This window comes from Schistocerca serialis, chromosome 6 (genome assembly GCF_023864345.2).
Source record: "Schistocerca serialis cubense isolate TAMUIC-IGC-003099 chromosome 6, iqSchSeri2.2, whole genome shotgun sequence".
Taxonomy (NCBI): Eukaryota; Metazoa; Arthropoda; class Insecta; order Orthoptera; family Acrididae; genus Schistocerca; species Schistocerca serialis.
The window spans coordinates 445,391,143-445,418,172 of record NC_064643.1 but is presented as its reverse complement, the minus strand read 5'-3'; the positions used below and the strand labels follow the sequence as shown (position 1 = coordinate 445,418,172).

Sequence of the window (27,030 nt, the reverse complement as noted above, 5' to 3'; positions counted from 1 at the left end):
ACAGCTAATAACCAGTTAAATAATACATATTGCAGAATATTACGCAAACACCGTCTATTTTTTTTTCATTTATAATGTATGAAATATTATACATTGCTCCAAAGGAACATCGGCTAACGTAGTTATGTGACAACAACTGGACTTCTACGGTACAGTGGTCGCCTCTCCCAGAAATGAGGCGTTTTAAACTTGTCTCGTGAATTTCACCCAGGATGGTGACTCTTTTCGTATACGGTTTCACTAATATGATAGTGTCGAGAGCTATCCAACCTCGCCAGCTAACAATTCGTTCGTTGGTAGCAGTACAAGTACGTCTCGTAGCTGTACATGTGTCGTAAAGGCACGGACGTGACTTCACAATCTTAAGATGAGAAGCGGATTTTAATGCACTGGTGTGTTATGTTCCGTCGGAACCTTTCTGTGCGATGTCTTCACCTACGACGGTAAATCAAACTGTTATGTCCTAACATCTATCGAAGTTATCTGTTACACACCCAAATTCCATGCTGCGCAATGCTGACGGTGACACTATGACATAACTTAATTGAACTCGCCGCGCTGTTCATAAATCCGAGGTGGACTACGGTCACTCTATATTTTCCATTCGACAGCTTTGGACGAAAACTCCTTTGTAAACTATAAGTTAAAATTCTATGCAAGAAATGCTGGTTCTAATGCAACATAACAGACAAATTCGGCCACTACAAAAAACTGATTGAAATTATCCGTTCCTTCCCACGTCGATCTTTTTACTTATCTTTCTATTTCACTGCCACTTCCTCCCTTCCATCAATGTCTCCTCTCGTTTCTCTCCCACTGTCACTGCATCCTCTCTCTTCCACCGTCGCTGTCTCTCTTCTACTCTATTTCAGCACAGAAAAGCTCGAATATGTTCGCATGCCAAATTTTTTGGTGAGGAAAATTGACTGACCATTAGGCACTTGGTTCCCCACTTTTCTCTCAGTCTTTTAAAGTGGATCATATTCATCTTTTTGATGTCTGACAGGAGCATTTTTCCGCCAGTTCCCTTCTTTTCTCTGTTACAGCAGACTGTGCTACTTATATAAAAAGAATTCTATAAGTAAAAAAATTGGTCGTTTATCTACATATTTCGACAAATTTATGTGTTTTGACACATATCAACCACAAATAAATACGCATAATATAAAGTTAACACAATTTTATGAATACTTTTCTCATAGATCGCAATTAATAGAAAATGGCGCACTTATGGCTTATGTCTTAAAAGAATAAAAATTTTATTAGAAATATTTACTAAATTTTCAGCCTTTCCAGTTTTACATAATTTCTGGCAATTATTTTAAGCTCTTTTCGGGCATGTTAAGACCCTCTTTAGCCCATTTTTTGTCACTTTAGTAACACTTTTGATACATTTGTACATGCGCGAAATGCCCATTATATAGAGAGAGTGCAGCATAAATTTTTATTGATGAAAAAATGCTAGTCTGGTGACCTCAAAAAACGTGCAATTGCCCTAGAACCTTTACCATGTGTTCACTACATCAGCTAAAAATACGGATATTTTACGTGCGTAATTACGGAACTTTGAACCTCTGAACTTCAGTATCGGACACTGATATCGAAAAAAACTGTAACGTTCTCTGAGAACATCTTAAGGACATATCGGAAAATGTCGACGACGGTCATGAACAGAGATTATGATACTGACCATCCCCACAACTGGTGGATCTCGTACCCAAACATAGTGGTTTTCTGGGATATTCTCAGGAACCGCATATGGAGAAACAGACTTTCATAAGCCGCCCATGGTCCACCCCAGACCACACCTTTTTACAAAAGAATCATGGGATTTGCTTCAAGTTGCCTGGGATGGAGGAAGTGTGTAGTGTTTAAATTTTGATCCTGTGTTGTAGGACAGGTACAGAATGCTTATTCTTCCAATAGGTATACAAAAGGTTACTAGTCCATGGATTATCCAAAACACTTGACCCCTTATATCTGCGATCAAAAGAACCCGAGATATGACTCCCTGAAAAATCGCATTTTAGTGCGCGGGTTTTTAGTATACATTTCTACTGTGCACTGTCGTGTACAGTCCGATAACTTCCATGGTAATTGAGGGAGCTGTAGAGGGTAAACACTGTAGGAAGATAGAGGCTGTATATCCAACAAATATTTGAGGGCATTGGGTGCAAATACTACTCTGAACCGTGGAAGACCTAATACCAATGGCCAGGCAAGCATTTGATATACCGTTCCCCAAATTGCGAGTAGGCCTACAGTGAGCTATCTGGTGTTCCCCGTCGCTCGGTCCATTGACTGCGAGCGTGGTTGGTAAGTCTGGTAAATTTCAATGAAAGAATGCAACATTTTTGTTGCGCCTTCATGGTTGGTAAGCTCGATTACATAAAAGGAAAGCCTTAGGGTAAACGGATCCTGGCTTCACGTACTGCAGCGAACGACCGAGCCGGTAGCAAGAGGAGAACCGCACCGGAGATGACCGCGAAGAAGCCCTCGGACGTTGGCGCGCCAGGTACATACAGTCTGCGGCCGCGAGCCCGGCTCCAGTTCACCATGGGGTGAAGCTTTGACAATGCCAGCCATTCGTGCTGGCGAAACGTCAGTATAATCATTAGATGAACGTCGGTCGAAGAACCCGAGACAGAAGCCAATAGGCAGTTTGTCCCATAGATTAGTTGTAGAAAGGCAGAACCATAACCGGAACCTATTATACTTCATTGTTGGATCATGTGAAATTCGTTGGCTAAAAAAAGACTGAGGCTGTCACGAAGAAAAAAAATGCTCTTCCAACGGGATAATGCACCATCCCACACACCAGCGATAACAATGGCGAATGTGCATGAACTGAAAGTTGAATTGGTTTCTCATCCACCCTGTTCTCCAGGCTTAGTCCCAAGTGACTTCTTCCTCTTCCCAAACCTGAAACCTAGGCTTGCTGGGAAGAATGTTCATCAAATGAGGAAGTGATATGTTGTAATGCCACTTCCTCAGCCGAGAAATAAAAATCAAAAATTAGCTCCCAATACCCCAAAGATTTCCCCCCATGTCCCAAATTCCCAGAAAAGTGAATAAGCGAACGAAGTTCCATTTATCGCTATTATTAGGACAATAACAAGTAATTAAATCAGGAATCTAAGACTTGACAATTTAGCAATCTACGAAAGAAAGATTAAATTTCAGTAAAATAAAAATAAAAATCATAATAAATCGCAAAATTAGCATAAATTAACATTCGCAAAGTAGAGCCAATGATCCCAAAGAATACTCCGTGTGAGTACTCTTTGGGAGTCATGAGTAATGACTAAGTATAATTCGATGCATTGTCACTACGTTACGAGAGTTAGCCGAAGCAGGTCATATATTTGAATGCTCGTACATGTAGGCGCGCTTAGATTGTTTTTGAGATTGAATAATTGCGATCTATTATGACGCAGTAATACGATCTTCTGACTTCAAATATCACGGCATTAGAATTCGAACGGAGGACTTTTACCTACTAGAATAAAGTGAACTTGTAACTAGATAATTGAACTAAACATTACTTAGACAGTGATTTAGGCAACGAACACTGATAGACAATTTTCATTTATAATAGCCAGTGGTTTATGGAACTTCAGTGATAGGTCCGAAGCATATAATTTAAATCCCCCCCAACACCTGGGAAAGTTTTCTACTCAAGGCTCGGTTACGAAGTGACTGATATTGTGCAATAAAACACCCTCTCGTGCCAAGCCAAGTCGTGCATTTGTGATTTAAAATTCTATAAAATTATTGACATGAAACTCCCGAGTAATAATTACGCGCAGCGATAATATTTGACTGTAGCACTCGGCGGTTGTGTAGAATCTTTGACTCAAATAACAAGCCCACTGTTACGATATCTTAGATACTTGAAATTACGACCAGCTTGTAGGGAATTTGTTGTGGCTGTGACTGCATTGGTTTTATCATTAATATTTCATCATTAATCAGTTAAACATCGATTACGAACGATTAATTACGATTCTTGGTGAAGTAAATATCTCACGCACGTCGACATTTCGGTACAGCACTGTTATTTTGAGTAACGTCGTCTTCGTTACTTGATAACGATTTCAACACTCTACCGACTGTCGCCGAGTTTTAGCCGAGGCCAAGTACAAATCAACCAAATCATTAAGAAGAAGAGCCGTTATAATATGCAGCCAGAGAGCATTTTGCAGAGTTTCAGCGAATGTATTTTTCCGATGGGGTGGAAAAGCTGGACAGTTGTTGGACCAAGTGTATAGCCCTCCAAGGAGACTATGTCGAGAAGCAAGGTGAGTCGTTTATGAAACAAACCTTTTTTCTTGCCTCTTTGTCAGTCTTATGAAACGACGCTCCTACATTGCGAAGCTGGAGGGCAGGGCGCTTACCGGCGATCACGGTGTCCAGGTAGGGTAGATGCTTGACGGCGGCGTAGCTGAGCTGCCCGTCGTGGTGGCGCAGGGTGGCGTCCACCTCGGCGCGCACCGCCGCCTGGACCGGCGTGTCGAGCGCCAGCTCGTGCAGGCAGAAGGCGAGCGCCGACGCGACCGTCTCGACGCCGGAGTCCAGGTACCAGACGGGCAGCGCGCGCAGCTCCACGCCGCCCAGCCGGAAGCTCTCGGCAGGGCCCGCAGCCTCCGCCACCGTGGCCGCTGGGCCCTGCGGTTGCCGCGGTCTGAACCGAACTCCTGAACACACAAACGCCACATCAGCATCACACGCTCACTGTTGTGGTGGCAGAAGAGCCAACACCGTGTTACTAGAGGAGGCCGAAATGCACGCGTTTTAGCTCACGCAGGCAGGCGTGAGGAGGGAAGGACTATACTGACGTGAGGTCTGGAACATGACAAGGAATTAGAATTCAGAAAGCGCACGTAATTACTTTGATACTTAACTTTAATCCATTAATGATGAACGTCGCTCTTGATGGTACATGATTGACAATATTATCGGTTCAGAATTGATTCAAATGGTTCAAATGGCTCTGAGCACTATGGGACTTAACATATGAGGTCATCAGCCCACTAGAACTTAGAACTACTTAAACCTAACTAACCTAAGGACGTCACACACATCCATGCCCGAGACAGGATTCGAACCTGCGACCGTAGCGGTCTCGCGGTTCCAGACTGTAGCACCTTAGAACCGCTCGACCACTCTGGCCGGCGGTTCAGAATACATTCATAGTAACTGAATATGGCGCCTTGCTAGGTCGTAGGAAATGACGTAGCTGAAGGCTATGCTAAACTGTCGTCTCTGCAAATGAGAACGTATGCAGACAGTGAACCATCGCTAGCAAAGTCGGCTGTACACCTGGCGCTGCCGCGCGGAATTAGCCGAGCTGCAGTAATGGACTGTGCGTCTGGTCCCGGCGGAGGTTCGAGTCCTCCCTCGGGCATGGGTGTGTGTGTTTGTCCTTAGGATAATTTAGGTTAAATAGTGTGTAAGCTTAGGGACTGATGACCTTAGCAGTTAAGTCCCGTAAGAGTTCACACACATTTTTTGAACAACTGGCGCGAGTGCTAGGGAGTCTCTCTAGACTAGACCTGCCGTGTAGCGGCGCTCGGTCTGCACTCACTGATTGTGGCGACACGCGGGTCCGACGTATACTAACGGACCGCGGCCGATTTAAAGGCAACCACCTAGCAAGTGTGGTGACTGGCGGCGACACCACACTCACAATGTCTACATCCTACGCAGTTCGCTTCTTCTTGCAGATTATCTACAGCTGGCGCCGCATCTCCGACCCCAGTCGCCATCTTCTTCCATCTTGACTTCCCTCAACGTTCATATTCTTTGCTTCCACCACTTCCTCCCAATCATTTTGACATTCGCGACCTGGGAGACCCTTTTCTTTCTTTTATGTATTGTAAGAGTCGAGGGACATAAAAGGGAAGCAGTGGTTGGGAAGGGAGTGAGACAGGGATGTAGCCTCTCCCCGATGCTATTCAATCTGTATATTGAGCAAGCAGTAAAGGAAACGAAAGAAAATTACGGAGTAGGTATTAAAATCCATGGAGAAGAAATAAAAACTTTGAGGTTCGCCGATGACATTGTAATTTTGTCAGAGACAGCAAAGGATTTGGAAGAGCAGTTGAACGGAATGGACAGTGTCTTGAAAGGAGGGTATAAGATGAACATCAACAGAAGCAAAATGAGGATAATGGAATGTAGTCGAATTAAGTCGAGTGGTGCTGCGGGAATTAGATTAGGAAATGAGACACTTAAAGTAGTAAATGAGGATTGCTATTTGGGGAGCAAAATAACTGATGATGGTCGAAGTAGAGAAGATATAAAATGTAGACTGGCAATGGCAAGGAAAGCGTTTCTGAAGAAGAGGAATTTGTTAACATCGAGTATAGATTTAAGTGTTAGGAAGTCATTTCTGAAAGTATTTGTATGGAGTGTAACCATCTATGGAAGTGAAACATGGACAATAAAAAGTTTGGACGAGAAGAGAATAGAAGCTTTTGAAATGTGGTACTACAGAAGAATGTTGAAGATTAGGTGGGTAGATCACGTAACTCATGAGGAGGTATTGAATAGGATTGGGGAGAAGAGAAGTTTGTGGCACAACTTGACTAGAAGAAGGGATCGGTTGGTAGGACGTATTCTGAGGCATCAAGGGATCACGAATTTAGTACTGGAGGGCAGCATGGAGGGTAAAAATCGTAGAGGGAGACCAAGAGATGAATACACTAAGTAGATTCAGAAGGATGTAGGCTGCAGTAGGTACTGGGAGATGAAGAGGCTTGCACAGGATAGAGTAGCATGGAGAGCTGCATCAAACTAGTCTCAGGACTGAAGACCACAACAACAACTACATGTATTGTATTGTATTGTATGTTAACCGGAGGCCTAGAAACGACGGAGAGGCTCCGTCCCCGCCGCAGCCGCAGTGGTCCACAACCGCACGACGATTACCGCAGTCCACTTCGCCCATCCGCCGCCCCACACCGAACCCAGGGTTATTGTGCGGTTCGGCCCCCGGTGGACCCCCCAGGGAACATCTCACACCAGACGAGTGTAGCCCCAATGTTTGCGTGGTAGAGTAATGGTGGTGTACGCCTACATGGAGAACTTGTTTGCGTAGCAATCGCCGACATAGTGTAACTGAGGCGGAATAAGGGGAACCAGCCCGCATTCGCCGAGGCAGATGGAAAACCGCCTAAAAACCATCCACAGACTGGCCGGTTCACCGGACCTCGACACAAATCCTCCGGGCGGATTCGTGCAGGGGACCAGGCGCTCCTTCCCGCCCGGAAAGCTGTGCGTTAGACTGCACAGCCAACCGGGCTGACTAACCTTTTCTTCCTTACTATGCTATTTGGCAACCTGTCTTCATTCATCCTACTCACTAGGCCAAACCACATCAGCTGTTTTTGTTGATGTCGTCACAAATATCTCTCTCAATTTTTTATCCTATCTGTCCTAGTAGAGATTGAGCTTCGTCTTAAAGTAAACCATCTCAATGGCAAGCAGTATTTTTTTTTTTACCGTCCTAGGCTTCTGCTGCCTATAAAACTACACTCTGAACTACATTGAGGTGACAAAAATCACGGGATAGCGATTCGCACATAGTCAGGTATAAAAGGTGAGTGCATTGACGGACCTGTCATTTGTACTCAGGTCATTCATGTCAAAAAGTTTGCGACGTGATTATGGCCGCCCGACGGGAGTTAACAGACTTTTAACGCCGAGTGGTAGTTGGAACCAGACGCATGGGACCTTCCATTTCGGAAATGTTTAGGGAATTCAATATTCCGAGATACACAGTGTCGAGACTGAGTCGAGAATACCAAATTTCAGGCATTAATTCACACTACGGACAACGCAGTGGCCGGCGGTCTTTACTTGACGACCGAGAACAGCGGTGTCTGAGTACAGTTGTCGGTGCTGACAAAAAAGCAACAATGCATGAAATAACGGCAGAAATCAATGTGGGACGGGACATACGACGAACGTATCCTTTAGGACAGTGTGGCGAAATGTGGCGTTAATGGGCTTTGGTAGTAGACGACCGACGTGAGTGACCTTGCTAATACCACGACATCGCCTGCAGCTTCTCTCCTGGGCTCGTGACCCCACCGGTTGCAACCTAGACGACTGGTCAGATGAGTCTCAATATTAGTTAGGAAGACCTGATGGTAGGGCTCGAGTGTGGAGCACACTCCACGCAGCCATGGATCCAAGTTGTCAACGTGCCACTGTGCAAGCTGGTGGTGGTTGCATAATGGTGTGGGTTATGTGTAGATGGAATGGTCTGGGTCCTCTGCTCCAAATGAGTCAATGATTGACTGGAAATGGTTATGTTCGGCTATTTGGAGATTATCTGCAACCATTCATGGACTTCATCTTCCCAAACGACGACGGAATTTTTATGGATGTCAATTGTTCGCGATTGGTTTCAAGAACATTCTGGACAATTCGAGCGAATGACGTCAGTCACATCGACCGTTCACCTTACACAATGGAGAGGTCAGATCAAGCACAAAATCTTTCAGCGGCAACACTTTCGCAATTGTGGACGGATATGAGGGCAGCATGGCTTAGTATTTCTGCAGGGAACTTTCAACGACTTGCTGAGTAAATGCCATGTTGAGTTGCTGCGCCACGCAGCGAAGAAGGAGTTGTGACACGATATTAGGCGGTATCCCATGACTTCTGTCTCCTCAGTGTATGGTATTATACGTTTTCTTCTTCGTTGTTCTTCTCATCTATTGTTCCACAGAGTTGGTTTCATTGCCCTTTTGCAGCTCGTCCTTTATTAATCCTCCTAGTGATTTCGTCATTGTTTGTGCCCTGTTTATTATGCTCCAAGATATTTTCCCTTTTCCACGTCTAGTAGTACTTCTCCATCTACCTACAAATTATTAATTTTTTTCTGTTCCGACAGCCAAGTATCACACTTCTTCAACTTCAGGCAGCTTTACTGTATTCCTTTTTAAGCTTTCGCATCATATAGCTCAGATCCTCATCATCTTTTGGTAGTACAATCTGGTCAGCTGCAAAATACAGGCTAAATATTTTGCTATTTCATAATTTTCGACACCACTGCCAGCTGTAGTTTCATTGTAACTACTGTAGCTAACGGTAATATTGAAAATGGCAATATTGCTGTCGGTCGAGATCCTCTCCTCCTACTTAACAGGGATGGACAAGCCGAAATATCTTGCTGTCCTTTACTGTCACTCTCATAACCTGAAATTTTTCATGCCAAGTCTGGAGGATTGCTTCAAGATACAGCTTAAAGAGGGTCGGTGACAGCCACATCCCTGCCGCAAACCCTTATTCATCTCGAATTCTTCTGTCAAACTCTTCCCAATCCTCGCTCTCCTGTGTTATTTCATAACAACATCACAATTCGCAAAAGATGAAAATAGATATGCCGCGTTTTCAAGTGTGGCCTGAACCAGACTTTGTTAGCCCATTCAGATATCGGATCTAAAAGTGTCTGTTGCTTTAATATGTTCGAATTTTCTGTAAATCAGATTCAGAGGCAAACCAAGATGATCCTTTGTCTCGGGAGAATTGTCAAAGCTGCCTCCTCAGCCCTCCTCTCTCACCTTCACATCCTAAAACTGCCTTCCTGCAGTATTTGCTATGCACATTTAGTAAAATCTATGTTTTTGTTAGAGGGTTTAATAAAAATAAAGCTTTATTGAAAAATATTACTCAAATGTTGGACACAACAAATCAAATTTGTCATTATTGTAAATAAATTTCAATTATATAATCTTTCTAGGGGTATACGAAGTAAAACAAAATCTATGTCTAATGTTTATAATAACTACTGTACATGGCTTGTAGTATGATGTATAGGGTGGTCAGAAACAGTCTGAAAAGCTTGTAAGAGTGTGGCAGGGTGCACCTCTTTGCCGAGGCAAATCGACGGTCGCGACGTCTTCCTTAGGCTGCAGAAATATGGAAATGGTATAGGTGAGAGATTCCTAGATTTCCGAAAAACGTTGGACACAGTGCCACAATGCAGACTGTTAATGGAAGTCCGCAAATGGAAATTTGGAGTAGATCTTATGGGACCTAACTGCTGAGGTCATCGGTCCCTAAGCTTACACATTATTTAACCTTACTTTAACTATCTTACGCTAAGGACAACACACACTCCCATGCCCGAGGGAGGACTCGAACCTCCCCGGGAGGGGGAGGGGGGGGGGAGCCACGCGAACCGTGACAAGAGGCCTTAGACCACGCGGCTACCCGTTGCGGGTGAAAGTCCGAGCTTACGGCGTAATTACTCAAATATGTCAATGGCCCAAAGGTGCGTTGAGTAATAGAACCCTGTGCATTGTCCCGGATGGTGGGTGTTCACCAGAGACAGATATAATCAGGAGTGCCCCAGGAAGTGTCGTAGGACAACACTTGTCCCCTATATACATAAACAGTCTCTAGGATAGGGTGAGCAGCAGCCTGCAAGTGTTTCCTGATGGCGTCGTCGTTGAATGACTATAGGAGGATACAGGATGACTCGGAGAGAAATTGTATTTGGTGGGATGAGTGGCGGCTTGTTCTAAACGTCGGAAAATGTTAATTAATGCAGATGTGTAGGAAAAACAAATCTACTGTATTCTGATACAATATTAGTAGTACGCCGATTAACACAGTCACTTCGATTAAATATTTAGGTGTTCTAGGTATAAAGTCGCGAAACGATCTGAAATGGAACGATCACGTAAGTTCGATTGTAGGTAAGGTGAATGGTCCAATTTTGTTTATTGTGAGAGTTCTAGAAAAGTGTAGCTCACCTATAAAGTTGACCGCGCACAGAACACTTTGACGCATACTTTAGTAGTGATCGGCCGTTTGGGATCCCCTCCAGGTCGGATTAAAGAAAGATCTCGAAGAAATTCAGAGGCGTGCTACTAGGTTTGTTACCGGTGCGTTCGATCAACATGCGAGTATTACGGAAAATGAAATTGAATTGGAATCCCTGAGTTAAGAAGTCGTTCTTTTCGCAAAACACTCTTGAGGAAGTTTAGAGAACCGTCATTTGCAACAGACTGCAGAACAATGCTACTATCACCGACAATCATATACCCTAAGGACCGTGAAGCAAGTTAAGAGAAATCGGTGCTCGTACGAAAGTATACTGACAGCTGGTTTCCACTGGCATCATTTGCGAGTGGAACAGGAAAGGAAATGATAGCAGTCGAACAAGATATCCTCCGCCTTGAACCTTATAGTGGGTTGTGAGGCATATATACAGTTACATATCACTTGACGATCAGCAGCTGTATGCAGTATTGTTCTAAATTGCTAGTTGAATACGAATTTCATGACATCAGATACCGTGGATATAGACGTACACTATGTGATCAAAAGTATGCGGACACCTGAAAATGACTTATAAGTTCGTGGCGCCCTCCATCGGTATGCTGGAATTCAGCATGGTGTTGGCCCACCCTTAGCCTTGATGACAGCTTCCACTCTCGCAGGCATGCGTTCAATCAGATGCTAAAAGGTTTCCTGAGGAATGGCAGCCCATTATTCACGGAGTGCTGTACTGAGGAGAGGTATCGATGTCGGTCGGTGAGGCCTGGCACGAAGTCGGCGTTCCGGAACATCCGAAAGGTGTTCTATAGGATTCACGTCAGGACTGTCCGCCCCGGTAGCTGAATGGTCAGCGTGACGGACTGCCGTCCGAAGGGGCCCGGTTTCGATTCCATGCTGGGTAGGGGATTTTCTCCGCTCAGGGAATGGGTGTTGTGTTGTCTTCATCATCATTTCATCCCCATCCGGCACGCAGGTTGCCCAATGTGGCGTCGAATGTAATAAGATCTGCACCAAGGCGGCCGGATCTGCCCGTAAAGGGCTGTCAGAGACAGCAAAGGACTTGGAAGAGCAGTTGGACGGAATGGACAGTGTCTTGAAAGGAGGTTATAAGATGAACATCAACAAAAGCAAAACGAGGATAATGGAATGTAGTCGAATTAAGTCGGGTGATGCTGAGGGAATTAGATTAGGAAATGAGACACTTAAAGTAGTAAAGGAGTTTTGCTATTTGGGGAGCAAAATAACTGATGATGGTCGAAGTAGAGAGGATATAAAATGTAGACTGGCAATGGCAAGGAAAGCGTTTCTGAAGAAGAGAAATTTGTTAACATCGAGTATAGATTTAAGTGTCAGGAAGTCGTTTTTGAAAGTATTTGTATGGAGTGTAGCCATGTATGGAAATGAATCATGGACAATAAAAAGTTTGGACAAGAAGAGAATAGAAGCTTTTGAAATATGGTGCTACAGAAGAATGTTGAAGATTAGGTGGGTAGATCACGTAACTCATGAGGAGGTATTGAATAGGATTGGGGAGAAGAGAAGTTTGTGGCACAACTTGACTAGAAGAAGGGATCGGTTGGTAGGACATGTCCTGGGGCATCAAGGGATCACAAATTTAGCATTGGAGGGCAGTGTGGAGGGTAAAAATCGTAGAGAGAGACCAAGAGATGAATACACTAAGCAGATTCAGAAGGATGAATGTTGCAGTAGGTACTGGGAGATGAAGGAGCTTGCACAGGATAGATTAGCATGGAGAGCTGCTTCAAACCAGTCTCAGGACTGAAGACCACAACAACAACAACAGTGTACTGCCAAACTGTGACATACGAAAATTTGTGGCGGATCGGGATTTATATAGATGTAGAGGTTCCGCCCTCAATTGAAAACACTAAACACCTAACAGCAAACGAAATCCAGAATTCACCTAGTTACGGACGTGGATGTATTGGCCCCTATTAGCACTATAACAAAGCCCACCACAAACGTCGAGCTACAGCAGTATAAAAGGTGTTCGGAAATCCCCTCTAAAAATTTCTAGGACTTACAGAGGGAAGTGAATACAAAATATTTTGAAAAGGAACCCATGTTCGGAAACGCACCGTTTCCGTTCTACGACTGTTTCAATTTAGATGTTTAACTCATCTACTTTTGCTGGGAAAAATTGAATTTATCGTGACGCAGTACAGTTATTAGGTAACAATTCGAAAGGAAACGTCGCTTTATTACTTAAGCTCATTCGTTTTAACTTTACGTGTTTACATTATTCCAGAACAAAAGAGAACCCGGGATACTGTACATGTAGAATAGTACTGATTCATTACAACAGCGGCTCAATGTGGCGACCACACTGTAGCTACGCAGCTTATTCTGGTACACACTCTGAATCCCACCTGGTGCAGCGGAAAGAACTCGTGCCAGCAGATCTTCCTCTGTCTCTCAGGAGTATCGTGTATTTAACTTTTGCATACGACCCCACAAGAAGTAGTCCATAGGAGTCAAATTCGGCTATCGTGCACTCGGTTGGACCACATCGGCCTATCCGTCTGTCATCATATCGTCTATTGAGATGTCTCCGAAGCGCACTTGAGGAATGAGATGGTGCACCATCATTCTGAGACCACTTTTCCTGACTAACAGTCAATGACACTGCTTCCAAGAACGGGACATATACGTTTTGTACGAAGTATGCAAGACCAGTTAGCTTGAGTAGAAGGAGGTATGCCCTAATCATATGACCGTCCATAATACCTGCCCACACGTTAATACCAAACAGGTGGTGGAATCCATGTACATGCATCTAACAGGGTTTTCGTCTGCCCACACATGGCTGTTTCGTGAATTCAGAACACAGTCGCTTGTTAATTTACATTCATATGTGAACAGAACGTGACGTGAAAACAGGGGTGTGTCGATGCAGCGGTGCAGGAACCACGTACAGTGGGTAAGGCGTTGTGGAAAATCGGCTGGACCCATAGCGTTTACCATTTGTAAATGGTACGGGTGTAACTGATGCTAAAGGATAACATCCCAGACGATACTAACACTAATACCCATTGCACGCTTAGTTGTTAGAGTACTCGTTGACAGTATCTATTCGACGCGATGTAGTACATCTTCACCAAATTTGGGCTCGCGGCGTTGCCGTGGTGCACCACAACCTTGCATCCTCACGGTGAAGGTACCTGTTTCTCGAAGCCGCTGCGTAACTTGGACAAAAAGTTTGTGCGATGACGTGATACGTTGCGGAAAACGTCCGTGATAGAGCCGAATAGTAGCTCTCCCGTCTCTTGGAACTTCGCCATTCATTCACAAGGAGCATGTCTGTTTTTTTGAGAAAATGTCTATCGAAACATGTTTACAGTATCGGAGACGCACAGGCACTTAATAGGTCTCGCAGCAAGGCAAACGGTTAAGTGACATTAGGTGACTGACGTGGTACACATCACCCTGTCTCCCCTACTGCATACCGGGACAATCAACTGATACTTTTCTCTTTTCCTCATCAGACGTGGACGCGTTACATATTGGTATTGAGATCGCCGTGGAGGGACGGTACGTTTCTGGACATGAGTTCATTTTCAAAATATTACGTAGTCACTCTCTTCTATAAGTGCTTGAGGTTCGTAACGGGGATTTCCGAACAGCCTGTGGAAGCAAATAGATGAATGAAATGTGATGATGTCTAGGAACAGGCGTGGTCAGAATAGCAGGAAACCCGGTATACTGACCACCTTGAGTGCTGCTCTTGGTGGCATCGATGAGAAGCTGGAGGTAGTCGGCGCGGCGAGTGCCCGTGAGAGCTCGGTAGTTGACCGTGTCCATCACCATCGCCTCCAGGAAGTACTCCGCCAGCGGGTTCTTCCTGTCTTTCACCCAGCGCGAGAAATCGTTCTGCAACAGAACGCAACGGAAGTTTCATTTTGGCTCTAACTCTGGACTTGGCAAGTGCGTTATCCGCAACCGCGATTCTCACTTCGGTGCTTCTCGCTTCTTTTGTAGGTTTGTAAAACAGCACTTATTACTTGGTACAATAAACTACTTTCAGTAACTGCTATATCTCAATTTACTGTAAGTCCAATACGAGGGACGTTCAATAAATAATGTTCCACAATTCTTTATCAGACATATTTATTCTTAATATGGAACTGTGTGGTGTCTGTTGTCTCGAAGGAACAGACACTGCGCATTCAGCTAATCAAATAATTATTATTCTTAATACACTCGTGCTCATAAATTAAGGATAATGCTCATACAGGGTGAACTACGCTCTGGTGGGCGGTTTGCGGGTTTAAATCACCTCAGGGTATGATCATGCGGTGCATTTGACCTGCGGTCGTCGCACGGCGGCGCTGGCAGCAGTCCACATACGCAGAGGTGTGTTGGTGCATGTCAGAGTACGGTGCAGCGAGTAAGTGTGCAGACGTCTTCAGACGTGCTAACGGTGACTGTGTGTTGAAAATGACTCAAATAACACATATTGATGACGTTATGACGGGTAGAATACTATAGCAACTGGAGGCTGGTCAAACACAGCAGGTCGTAGCACGGGTCCTCCGTGTGCCACAAAGTGTGATCTCAAGATTATGACAACGATTTCAGCAGACAGGAAACGTGTCCAGACGCTACAGTACGGGAGGTCCACAGTGGACAACACCGCCATCAGTGCCCTCAGACCGCCATGGATTACTGCAGGTACTCTTGCACGGGACCTTACTGCAGCCACTGGAACAGTTGTCTCCACAGTCTACAGACGACTGAACAGACATGGTTTATTCGCCCGGAGACCTGCAAGGTACATTCCACTTACCCCTGGTCACAGGAGAACCCGTAACGTCTGGTGTCAAGAACACAGTACATGGTCATTGGAACAGTGGTCCCACGTTATGTTCAAGGATGAGTCCAGTTATAATCTGAACAGTGATTCTCGTCGGGTTTTCATCTGGCGTGAACCAGGAACCAGATACTAACCCCTTAATATCCTTGAAAGGGACCTGTATGGAGGTCGTGGTTTGATGGTGTGGTGTGGGATTATGATTGGTGGATGTACACCCCTGCATGTCTTTGACAGAGGATCTGTAACAGGTCAGGTGTATCGGGACGTCATTTTGCACCAGTAGGTCCGCCTTTTCAGGGGTGCAGTGGGTCCCACCTTCCTCCGTATGGATGATAACGCACGGCCCCACCGAGCTGCCGTCGTGGAGGAGTATCTTGAAACAGAAATAAGGCGAATGGAGTGGCCTGCCTGTTCTCCAGACCGAAATCCCATCGGGCACGTGTGGGATGCTCTCGGTCGATGCATCGCTGCACGTCTACAAACCCCTAGGACACTTCAGGAGCTGCGACAGGCACTGGTGCAAGAATGGGAGGCTATACCCTAGCAGCTGCTCGACCACCTGATCCAGAGTATGCCAACTCGTTGTACTCCCTGTATACGTGTGCATGGTGTTCATATCCCATCTTTATGTCGGGCTACATGAGCGGGAAACAGTGGCGTTTTGTAGCACATGTGTTTCGGGACGGTTTTCTCAACTTATCACCAATACTGTGGACTTACCGATCTGTGTCGTGTGTGTTCCCTATGTGCCTTTGCTATTAGCGCCAGTTTTGTGTAGTGCCACGTTGTGTGGCACCACATTCGGCAATTATCCTTAATTTATGAGCATGAGTGTACTTCAAGACTATGCCATCAGTAAGCAAAGGCGTGGTAACAGTGTTGTGGGATGTTCAAAGTGTGGGTCCGCAGCTCGTGGTCTTGCGGTAGCATTCTCGCTTCCCGCGCCCGGGTTCCCGGGTTCGATTCCCGGCGGGGTCAGGGATTTTCTCTGCCTCGTGATGTCCTTAGGTTAGTTAGGTTTAAGTAGTTCTAAGTTCTAGGGGACTGATGACCATAGATGTTAAGTCCCATAGTGCTCAGAGCCATTTGAATCAAAGTGTGGTACATTTGGAATTCATACCTACAGGCACCACAATAAACCCTGAAAGGTACTGTTTCCTCAGAAAAATGAAAGCATGAATTCGAAGGGTTCTTTCACACATGCAGCACCCTCTACTTCAGCATGACAACGCCAGAGCGCACGCAAGCGCTGCGACACCTGCAACAATCCGCGCCTTGAGGTCACTCTCATCCATCATCCTCCATACAGTCCTGACTTGGCTCCATCTGATGTTCATCTGTTTCCAAAGCTTAAAACAACACCTTCGAAGACTTCACTCTGAAACAGATGAAGCGGGTGAAAGCACAGGTGAGGATGTGGCTCTGTCAAAAGAGTCAAACATTCTACAGTGAAGAAATCAACAAACTGGTCTCTCGCTGGAGGAAATGTGTTCGTCGCCAAGGTGGCTATGCTGAGAAGTAAACGTGTGGTCTTGAAGAATAAAAGATGTAGTATGTTAATAACGTCTGCTTTATTTTAAAAGCATTGAGAGTTTTCACATAAAAAATTCGGAGCCATTACTTTTCAGCACGCCCTCGTAATATTCGTGAGACACTCACATCCATTGAGGAGGATAGGGAATGAATGAGGAATCGACTGTATTCTTTCAAAGCAAGGATCCCAGCATTTGCCATAGTCGATTTAAGGAAGCAAAGCAAAACCTAAATTTGGTGGCCTGATGGGGATTTCAACGACCGTGTGTTAACTTATTAAAGAACAAAGAAATGGTTAGCTCTAACAAAAAACTGTCTGAAGAAGAGGCGCGTGTGAGTGCACAGAATGTAATGTTATACATCTGATTTGTCCACTGCAGTTGCTATTTATAGGCAACAACTGAGTGGTCGCATTACAAGAATAAGAACCAGGAAATTGCATAAGTGTTGTTGCAGTACAAGACCATCCCTACCACACTTATTCTTCTGATCTTGCGTTCTCAAACTTTTACCTCTATCGCTTCTTACCGAACAATCATCAAGAAAAATTCTTTGCAGACGAAAATGCCCTTTACGCTTGGATTGACGACAACTTTATCTCCGAACCAGTAGGTTTCTAAAGGCGTAGAATTCGAAAACTCCAGTACCTTAGCATTGTCAGACAGTTTTAGTGCATATGTGACAATATATTGTTAATGGTTCATTTATGTCTTATATCTTTCTCTTGAGGTATCTCTTTAATCAGCGTTGTGGGTAAAATCTTCTCAGGTATTGTTGAAAGGAAAGTGCGAGTATTAGTTGAGGACCAATTTGATGAAAATCAGTGTGGGTTTAGGCCTCTTAGAGGCTGTCAGGACCAGATCTTTAGCTTACGGCAAATAATGGAGAAGTGTTATGAGTGGAACAGGGAATTGTATCTATGATTTATAGATCTAGAAAACGCATATGACCGGGTTCCTAGGAGGAAGTTATTGTCTGTCCTACAAGATTATGGAATAGGAGGCAAACTTTTGCAAGCAATTAAAGGTCTTTACATGGATAGTCAGGCAGCAGTTAGAGTTGACAGTAAATTGCGTTCATGGTTCAGAGTAGTTTCAGGAGTAAGACAAGGCTGCAACCTGTCTCCACTGTTGTTCATATTATTTATGGATCATATGTTGAAAACAATAGACTGGCTGGGTGAGATTAAGGTATGTGAATACAAAATAAGCAGTCTTGCATATGCGGAGGACTTAGTTGTGATGGCAGATTCGATTGAAAGTTTGCAAAGTAATATTTCAGAGCTAGATCAGAAATGTAAGGACTATGGTATGAAGATTAGCATCTCCAAAACGAAAGTAATGTCAGTGGGAAAGAAATGTAAACGGATTGAGTGCCAAATAGGAGGAACAAAGTTAGAACAGGTGGATGGTTTCAACTACTTAGGATGCATATTCTCACAGGATGGCAACATAGTGAAGGAACTGGAAGCGAGGTGTAGCAAAGCTAATGCAGTGAGCGCTCAGCTACGATCTACTCTCTTCTGCAAGAAGGAAGTCAGTACCAAGACTAAGTTATCCTCTGTGCACCGTTCAATCTTTCGACCAACTTTGTTGTATGGGAGCGAAAGCTGGGTGGATTCAGGTTACCTTATCAACAAGGTTGAGGTTACGGATATGAAAGTAGCTAGGATGATTGCAGGTACTAGTAGATGGGAACAATGGCAGGAGGGTGTCCACAATGAGGAAATCAAAGAAAAACTGGGAATGAACTCTATAGATGTAGCAGTCAGGGTGAACAGGCTTAGATGGTGGGGTCATGTTACACGCATGGGAGAAGCAAGGTTACCCAAGAGACTCATGGATTCAGCAGTAGAGGGTAAGAGGAGTCGGGGCAGACCGAGGAGAAGGTACCTGGATTCGGTTAAGAATGATTTTGAAGTAATAAGTTTAACATCAGAAGAGGCACCAATGTTAGCACTGAATAGGGGATCATGGAGGAACTGTATAAGGGGGGATATGCTCCAGACTGAACGCTGAAAGGCATAATCAGTCTTAAATGATAATGATGATGATGATGATGATCTTTCTCTTATATTCAATAAACCAGGAAGAAATTCTATAAATGTAAGCACTGCTTTAATACAAATGCATTACAACTTACCATGAAAATCTTACGACGAAAACTTACCTTAATAAATCAAAAAGTATTCGTAATACGATCCAGCACAAAACTTCACCCATTATTAACATTGTATCGATATTTGATGTTTGATTGTGCTTAGGTAACAATCCCATTAGGTTCTGGGTTAGAATCCTCGTGCGACACAAAAAATTATATCACCTCATTTCAATTTTAAAAATGTGGTCTTTTGTTATTAGTCCGCAGCTCGTGGTCTCGCGGTAGCGTTCTCGCTTCCCGAGCACGGGTCCCGAATTCGATTCCTGGCGGGGTCAGGGATTTTCACCAGCCTCGAGATGACTAGGTGTTGAGATGACTGGGTGTGACTGGGTGTTGTTGTGTCGTCTTCATCATCATCATCATTCATCCCCATTACGGTCGGAGGAAGGCAATGGCAAACCACCTCCATTAAGACCTTGCCTAGTATGGCGGTGCGGGTCTCCCGCATCGTTCCCTACGCTCTGTAAAGGAGTACGGGACTTCATCATCATCATTTGTTATTACGGAATGAAGAAACTATATTTACGATATTTCGTGATCACTTAACAGCGGCAGCAGTTTAATGGATAGGAGTCCTGGGTCTTGGTCAACTACAAAAATTTTCTTCGTGTAATTTCATGTAGAGACTTGTTAACTGATACTGGCCAAAAATGAGAAATTCCTCGTTTGGTTATGCCTAGTCAGCAGTGACGATCAGCCCTTTGTTCAAGTCTCGATCAAGCACGAAAACTTTGTGTAGTTAGTTATCATTGGCTATAGGTGCTGGGTTTGAATAGTATCTAGAACAAAACAGTTCCGGATGTCCATTTAAGTGTAAACACGCTCACGAATACCTGAGATAATTAATATCAGTCTGAGGTAGATAACAAAGGCGACAGGTGACTTTCAAACTGCACATCTGCTCATAAAGCCACGTGTCGCTAGTGAGTACAGTGAAATTGTTAGTAATGAGCTGTTGATATTAAGGTTTCATAGAGCGCTTGACGCCGTTAATCGCTTTTTTTATTTTAGTAATTCGTTAGTTCAGATACCTTGCCAAGCGAACGACATTTTTGGAAACCATTTAGAGAGCAAGAATACTTCGAATTTTCATATCGGTACACTATCAGACAGGAGCCCGGTGCGGTACACAAGGCACCCGCTGTAGCCAATCGACGCAGCATTTTGCCATGCCAACAGCTCCCTCCATTGGCGACCCAGCTCTCCTGGCAATGACCGGCCTTCAGGAAGTTCCGATAGCAGTGAAGTACGTGGAAGTACTTGTATTCCGCATTACAAATATTCAGTGTTGAGGACAAAGATGTGGAGCACAAAAGGAAAAAATTAAAAGCATCGTTCAATGTAATACTGACTATTAATCGACCGCGACTGTTTCAAAAATATGAAAAAGTTTTCAAATACCGCTACCAGTCGCAAAATTTGGTGACAACTAAATTATTTTATTTATTTATCGACAGGTGTCGAGGTGATACCTCTTAATCAGGCTATATTGGCATTACAGAAACAATTAACACGTGTTTATACAGCTATTAAAGCTTCTTTACATGTCTGCTTTGATAATCCTGTAGAGAGAGAGAGAGAGAGAGAGAGAGAGAGAGAGAAGGTTAACCTAGTAAGAGAAGATGTCACTTAGTGTACTGGTCTTCTGTCAACATCATAATTTTTATAAAGTACTCATTCATTTTGTTCCTGTGGCGTTGATGTTTTTTTGTGATGTGTTGAGGCATCTTTATTTTCATGGCTCTTTTCGACTTATTCACCACTATTCACAGACTTTACAGGGGTGTCTTTAAAGCACGATACACACAAAAAATAAAAATCAGCAGTGTTACGCCTTAGACAAGTATGTTCCCAGAAAGTTATTAAGAGATGGGAAAGACCTTCTGTCGTTTAACAGCCTTGTAAAAACCTACTATGTAAACAATGACAGCGACATTACAGATTCAAGAGAAGTCAAAACCTACCAGACAAACAGAAGCTGAACGAAGCGACAATGAGCCTAAGGAGATTAATGAGAGAAGTGTTCAATGACACTGAAAGTAAAATTTTGTGAACTGATCTGACTAGATCCCTAAAATGTTTTCGTCTCACGTGAAATCAGTACGCGGTCGAAATTATCTATTCAATCACTCAGTGTCCATACGGGCATCGAAACGGAAGATTTCAGGGAGAAGGCCAAAATACTGAATTCGATCTTCCGAAACTCTTTCACTGCGGAAAATCGTAATACGGTCTCTCCCTTCACCTATCGTACGAACGGCGAAATGGCACATATTTAGATAACCGATCTCTCAATAGAAAAGCAACTACAATGTCTTAATCGTGGAATGGCATCAGAAGCAGATGAGATACCTGTAAGGTTCCACAAAGCTTATGCGAAAGAACTTGCACCCGTTTTGGCAACAGTTTATGGTAGGTCGCTGTAGCAACGAAGAGTACCATGTGTCTGATAAAAAGAGTAGGTCATTCCCGTTTTCAAGAAGGGTTGTAGGACAGATGCACACAATTATAGACCTATATCGTTGACGTCAATCTGTAGAATTATGGAACATACCTTATGATCAAGAATTATGAATGTTCTCCAAAGAGAACGTAAATCTTCTCCACTGTACCAAAAAGAACTTAGAGAACATGCATGAAAGTTATATCGTGTTGGCTACATGCAAATCATATGGAATTAGATTCAGGTCTTTCGGATACTTTTCAGCATGCTGTTACCTTGCCTAGATCCAAAGTGGAATGCCAGTCATCGATTTTGAATGCGTCAAAAAAATCTTAAACATGTTTTAATTTAAAAGGCAATAAGAAACTTGTCACAAAACTTAAAAGTTCAATACAGTGAGCTGCATAAGATAGTTCACAGGTCATTGTGGCAAAGCAGTAGCGAAGAAAGAATTAATTTATATAACATGTTTACACTGATCAAATTACATCGATCACATTACAGTAACGACATTACACTAATCACTGTACAGAAATCAGATTGCACGCAATACTCATGGTATTTGATAAAAATAATATGCACACATTTATCGGATCTACTAAGAAATTCGACAAGGCAGTTAAACGTTTTGGCCATTACGTGTTGTTCTTTAGGCTCCTCTTGTACTGAAGTCTGTTGGCAATTAATTTCTTATAGCTGCTTGCAGGTTATTAAAATATTTTTGCTGACTAATGTGCGTCTTTCTGGACAAAAGTGAGTGATGTTCAATCCTTTAAAGATTAATCTTATTTATAGCGCTGACGGCACGAAATGAGCTGCTGGGCTCGAAAAGATGTGTATTACTTATGACAATTTTCATAAGGAATAAGTACCAGGCGGTTTTAATTAAAATGCAGCTACTCACAGAGTTCCTGTGCAGGCTGTAATTATCGTATGGCAGTGATACGTTGTGCATTATCTAATGCGTTAATGCGGAACCGATTTACACTGGACGAAAAGAGGTTCAAATTTTGGCCTGCAGGTTCAAAATTTGGGCTGTAGGGAATTTCGTCGACGTCCCCGGTACTCATGTTGAACAAACTGTATAAACAGCAATTAGCAACAAAATCAACTTTATGAACTTCTTACTTGTTTGAACATTTATGTACACTTCCCATTCCTAATCCATTACATACGGAAACATTTCCACTCACTTTTCTTGGTTTCACAGCGAAAAATTTACGCCTGTGGCCAATATTTGAACCAATTTTTTTCCAGCGTAAATCTGTTTCACATTAGTGCATTAGAATATCTATCAGTTTTCGTTGTTATACGATAATTACAGCCTGCACTGGATCTTTATGAGTAGTTGCATTTTAATTATAACCGTCCAGTTTAATGGGAAGCAGCAGTCAGTGTGCCCAGGTCCTCAAACAGGCCCGTGCCGGTCGTTCTTGGTCTCGCATTCACAAATAATTCTTACTAAACGCTTTTGGACGCCGAGAATTCTAGCTTGGTTTGAACGAAATGAAAGTAAACGCAGCAAGCTATCTTTTTAATTTTTGTGTCACCCACTTATACCAAGATCTGCGTTGCAAATGAAGAATTTAATAATGAATGGCGTATTATATGAGAGATTCTGCAACTGTTCAGCTATTTTAAAAATATTTAGTATTACTGTCTTAGCTGTACATATTCACAGTAGATCGCTAGTTTCGATCATAAGCCATGATCACATTCTGATCTGATTAATCACGATACTCGCGATGTACTGTATAACTATGCAGGGTGGTCGGGTATTGCGGGGTAGGTTATGCTGAGAAATAATTTTTAAGAAAAAAATTGGATATGTTGCACGATTAGCGATGTGATTAGCATGGAGGTTAGCCAATCAGGCCGTTGTGCTCAGAAATTGAAGTACCGGCCAGAGACGTTGTCGCCTAACACCTTCTTCGTATGGTTTCCTAATACCGAACAAGAGAGCGATACAAAAATCGGATATGGAACCGTAGTAAGGATCGAACCGAAGCTAAAGGCTGAGCAATCTTGTGTGCTATCACCTACACTTGAAAATTGACACTAATTGTATCTGGCGGGCCGCTTGAATTGGCGCGTGCAACGGCCTGATTGGCTAAGTTCAATGCTTATTAACTCGAAAACGGCGCAACGAATCTAATTTTTTTCTGAGCAGTTATTATTTCTCAGCATAACCTACCCTGAAACCCCCTACAAGGTTTTCATACTATCTATGACCTCCTTGTATAAAGAGGGTGACTCTCTTAATAGTCGTTAGGTACATGTTCTCTGGTCTTTAAGCAGATATTTGCAATTTCATTTTTTGCATCGTGTAGCTGGAGTCAGCCCACACAAATAGTGCTCAACATATCTTTCATGCGAGGCCCAGTGTGGACGGAAAGTGCCGGTTTGTTTCCCGTTACAAACAAAATGATCATTAAGTCGGAATTTTACGTGCTCATTCGACGGAGTGGTCCCAGATTAGTCTAGTCCGATATTTGTTTCGTCGATCTGTATTAATAGGGACAGTTAAGCACGAAGAATAACCAGCACTCAAGCAGTAATAGCACTGCCCTGACATGCGCTGACTTCTATAGCCAGCCGGCCGGAGTGGTCGAGCGGTTCTAGGCGCTACAATCTGGAAGCGCGCGACCGCTACGGTCGCAGGTTCGAATCCTGCCTCCGGCATGGATGTGTGTGATGTCCTTAGGTTAGTTAGGTTTAAGTAGTTCTAAGTTGTAGGGGACTGATGACCTCAGAAGTTAAGTTTCATAGTGCTCAGAGCCATTTGCTGTCGCCAAGTTGCAGCATTACTGACTCGCTGCTGGATTGCTGCTTATTCTTCGTGATTTGCTCTCCCTGTTAATACATATCGATAAAACGAATATCGGACTCTACTAATTTGGTTGCGCTGTATCGTTTGGGCAAGTAAAATTCCGATTTAAAAATAATTCTGTTTGTAATAGGAAGCAAGCCGACGCTTTCTGTTGTCACTGGGTGTCGCATAAAAGACGTGATGACTTGCAATTGTTTCGGCTGAGTCCAGCTACACAATGCAAAAACGAAATTGCAAATACCTCCTGAAACACCAGAGAACATGTGCCTGACAATTGTTAGAAAAGACACCCGGTGTGAATAAGAACATAGCCTACAGTTATTGTAATTATTAATAAGAGAACTATAATATGGTCATGAGAGAGTGATAACTCTTCCATTAATGCTGAAGCTCCACTTAGTAATGATAAATTTTATCAAGTTGTCAATTAAACGTTCCATTAGAGGTTCAGGTCGTGGTTAATCAGCTCTGAAGATGATCTAGCTTATGACCAAAACTAGTAATCCAGTGTCAATATGTGCAACTTAGAATCTAGTAATTAATATTTAAAATATGACTATTTGTTTATGCTGTTCGGCAGTTCTGCGGTATGCTCCTCCAAGCTAAATTTACTATCGAGTAGTAATCGCAAGAACTTAACGCTGTCAGCCTCTTCTGTACGCTTCTCGTCACATTGTAGGTATATGTGGGGGGGGGGGGGGGGCGACGACATTCTTCCAAGTCTTTACTGAATACAGCATCTTTTTCCAGGGTTTTAATGACAAATGGCAATGAATCATTTACTAATGCGCACGAAAATTTCATTATTCCATAATTATAAAACTATACTCGATTTACTTTTATTGCATTGTTCGTATCATCTGCAAACTAAACAAATTTGGCATCTGGCAATGTTAGTGACTTAAGTTAGGTTTAAGTAATTCTAAGTTCTAGGAGACTGATGACCTCAGATGTTAAGTCCGATAGTGCTCAGAGCCATTTGGACCATTTTAAATCGGTTACTGCTGCTACAATGGCAGGTTATCAAGATTTAAGTGAGTCTGAACGTGGTGTTATAATCGGCGCACGAGCGATTGGACACAGCATCTCCGAGCAAGCGGAGAAGTGGGGATTTTCCCCTACGACCATTTCATGAGTGCACCATGAATTGCTGCAGATTTCAATGCTGGACCATCGAAAAGTGTCAGAGTGCAAACCATTCAACGAAACATAATCGTAATGGACTTTCGGAACCAAAAGTCCACTCTTGTACCCTCGATGACTGCACGATAAAAAGCTTTACGCCTCGTCTGGGCCCATCAACTGCGACATTGCCTAGATGATGGCTGAAAACATGTTGCTTGGTAGGACGAGAGTCGTTTCAAATTGCATCGAGCGGATGGACGTGTACGGGTATGGAGACAACCTCACGAATCCATGGATCCTACATGTCAGCAGGGGACTGTTCAAGCTGGTGGAGGCTCTGTTATGGTGTGGAGCGCGTGCATTTGCAGTGATATGGGATCCCTGATACGTCTAGATACGACTCTGACAGGTGCCACGTATGTAAGCATTCTGTCTGATCACCTGCAGCCATTCGTGTCCATTGTGCATTCCGACGGACTTGGCAATTGCAGCAGGGCAATGCGACAGCCCAAACGTCCAGAATTGCTACAGAGTGTCTCTTCTGATTTTAAACACTTCCGCTGCCCACCAAACTCCCCAGACATGAACATTATTGAGCATATCTGGCATGCCTTGCAACGTGCTGTTCAGAAGAGAATCTCTACCCCGTCGTAGTCCTACGGATTTAAGGACAGCCGTGCAGAATTCATGGTGTCAGTTCCCTCCGGCTCTACTTCAGATATAAGACGAGTCCATACCACGTCGTGTTGCTGCACTTCTGCGTGCTGGCGTGGTCGTATACGACATTAGGGGCCCTACACGATATTAGGCAGATGTACCAGTTTCTTTAGCTCTTCAGTGTAGATAAAAAGCGTGCCATTGTGTCCAGTACGGGCGGTGGGAGATTTGTCATACCTGGGGACGTGCGAGGGCGTCGCAGGGTCGTCCGAAGACGGCGGAGGCCGCGATGTCGATGGCGAAGCGCGTGGCGTAGTCGTGCACGTCGACGATGCCGGCGGCGCGGCGCAGCGACTGCGCGAGGCGGCCCGCCACGGCGGCCAGGCTGGGGAAGGCGGCCTCGGCGCGCGCGTCGCCGAACACGGCCGCCGCCAGCCGGCCGCGCAGGGACGCCCAGCGCCCGTCGCCGCCCGGCATTAGCGACAGGTCGTTGGCGCGCAGCTGTGTGCACACGCGCGGTACTTGTGGCGACTGGCTCTTGTGGTCAGGTCACTCTGACTGTCCGAAGCCTTACCTACAACCGGCCGGAGTGGACGAGCGGTTCTAGGCGCTACAGTCTGGAACCGCGCGACAGCTACCGCCGCAGGT

At 44.1% G+C, this 27,030-nt stretch overlaps 1 protein-coding gene across 1 annotated transcript in view; it reads right to left on the bottom strand.

Moving 5' to 3' along the window:
* Positions 1 to 26,740, bottom strand: part of LOC126484426 (cytochrome P450 6k1-like) — a 59,052-nt gene extending 32,312 nt beyond the window's left edge. Inside the window, exons 1-3 of the mRNA XM_050107939.1 lie at positions 26,620 to 26,740; positions 14,529 to 14,691; positions 4,398 to 4,697 (exon numbers count right to left, since the gene is read on the bottom strand). Coding sequence (XP_049963896.1) covers positions 4,398 to 4,697; positions 14,529 to 14,628 — 400 coding nt within the window. The 5' untranslated portion in view covers positions 14,629 to 14,691; positions 26,620 to 26,740. The remainder of the gene's footprint in view (positions 1 to 4,397; positions 4,698 to 14,528; positions 14,692 to 26,619) is intronic.
* Positions 26,741 to 27,030: the final 290 nt, after the last annotated feature.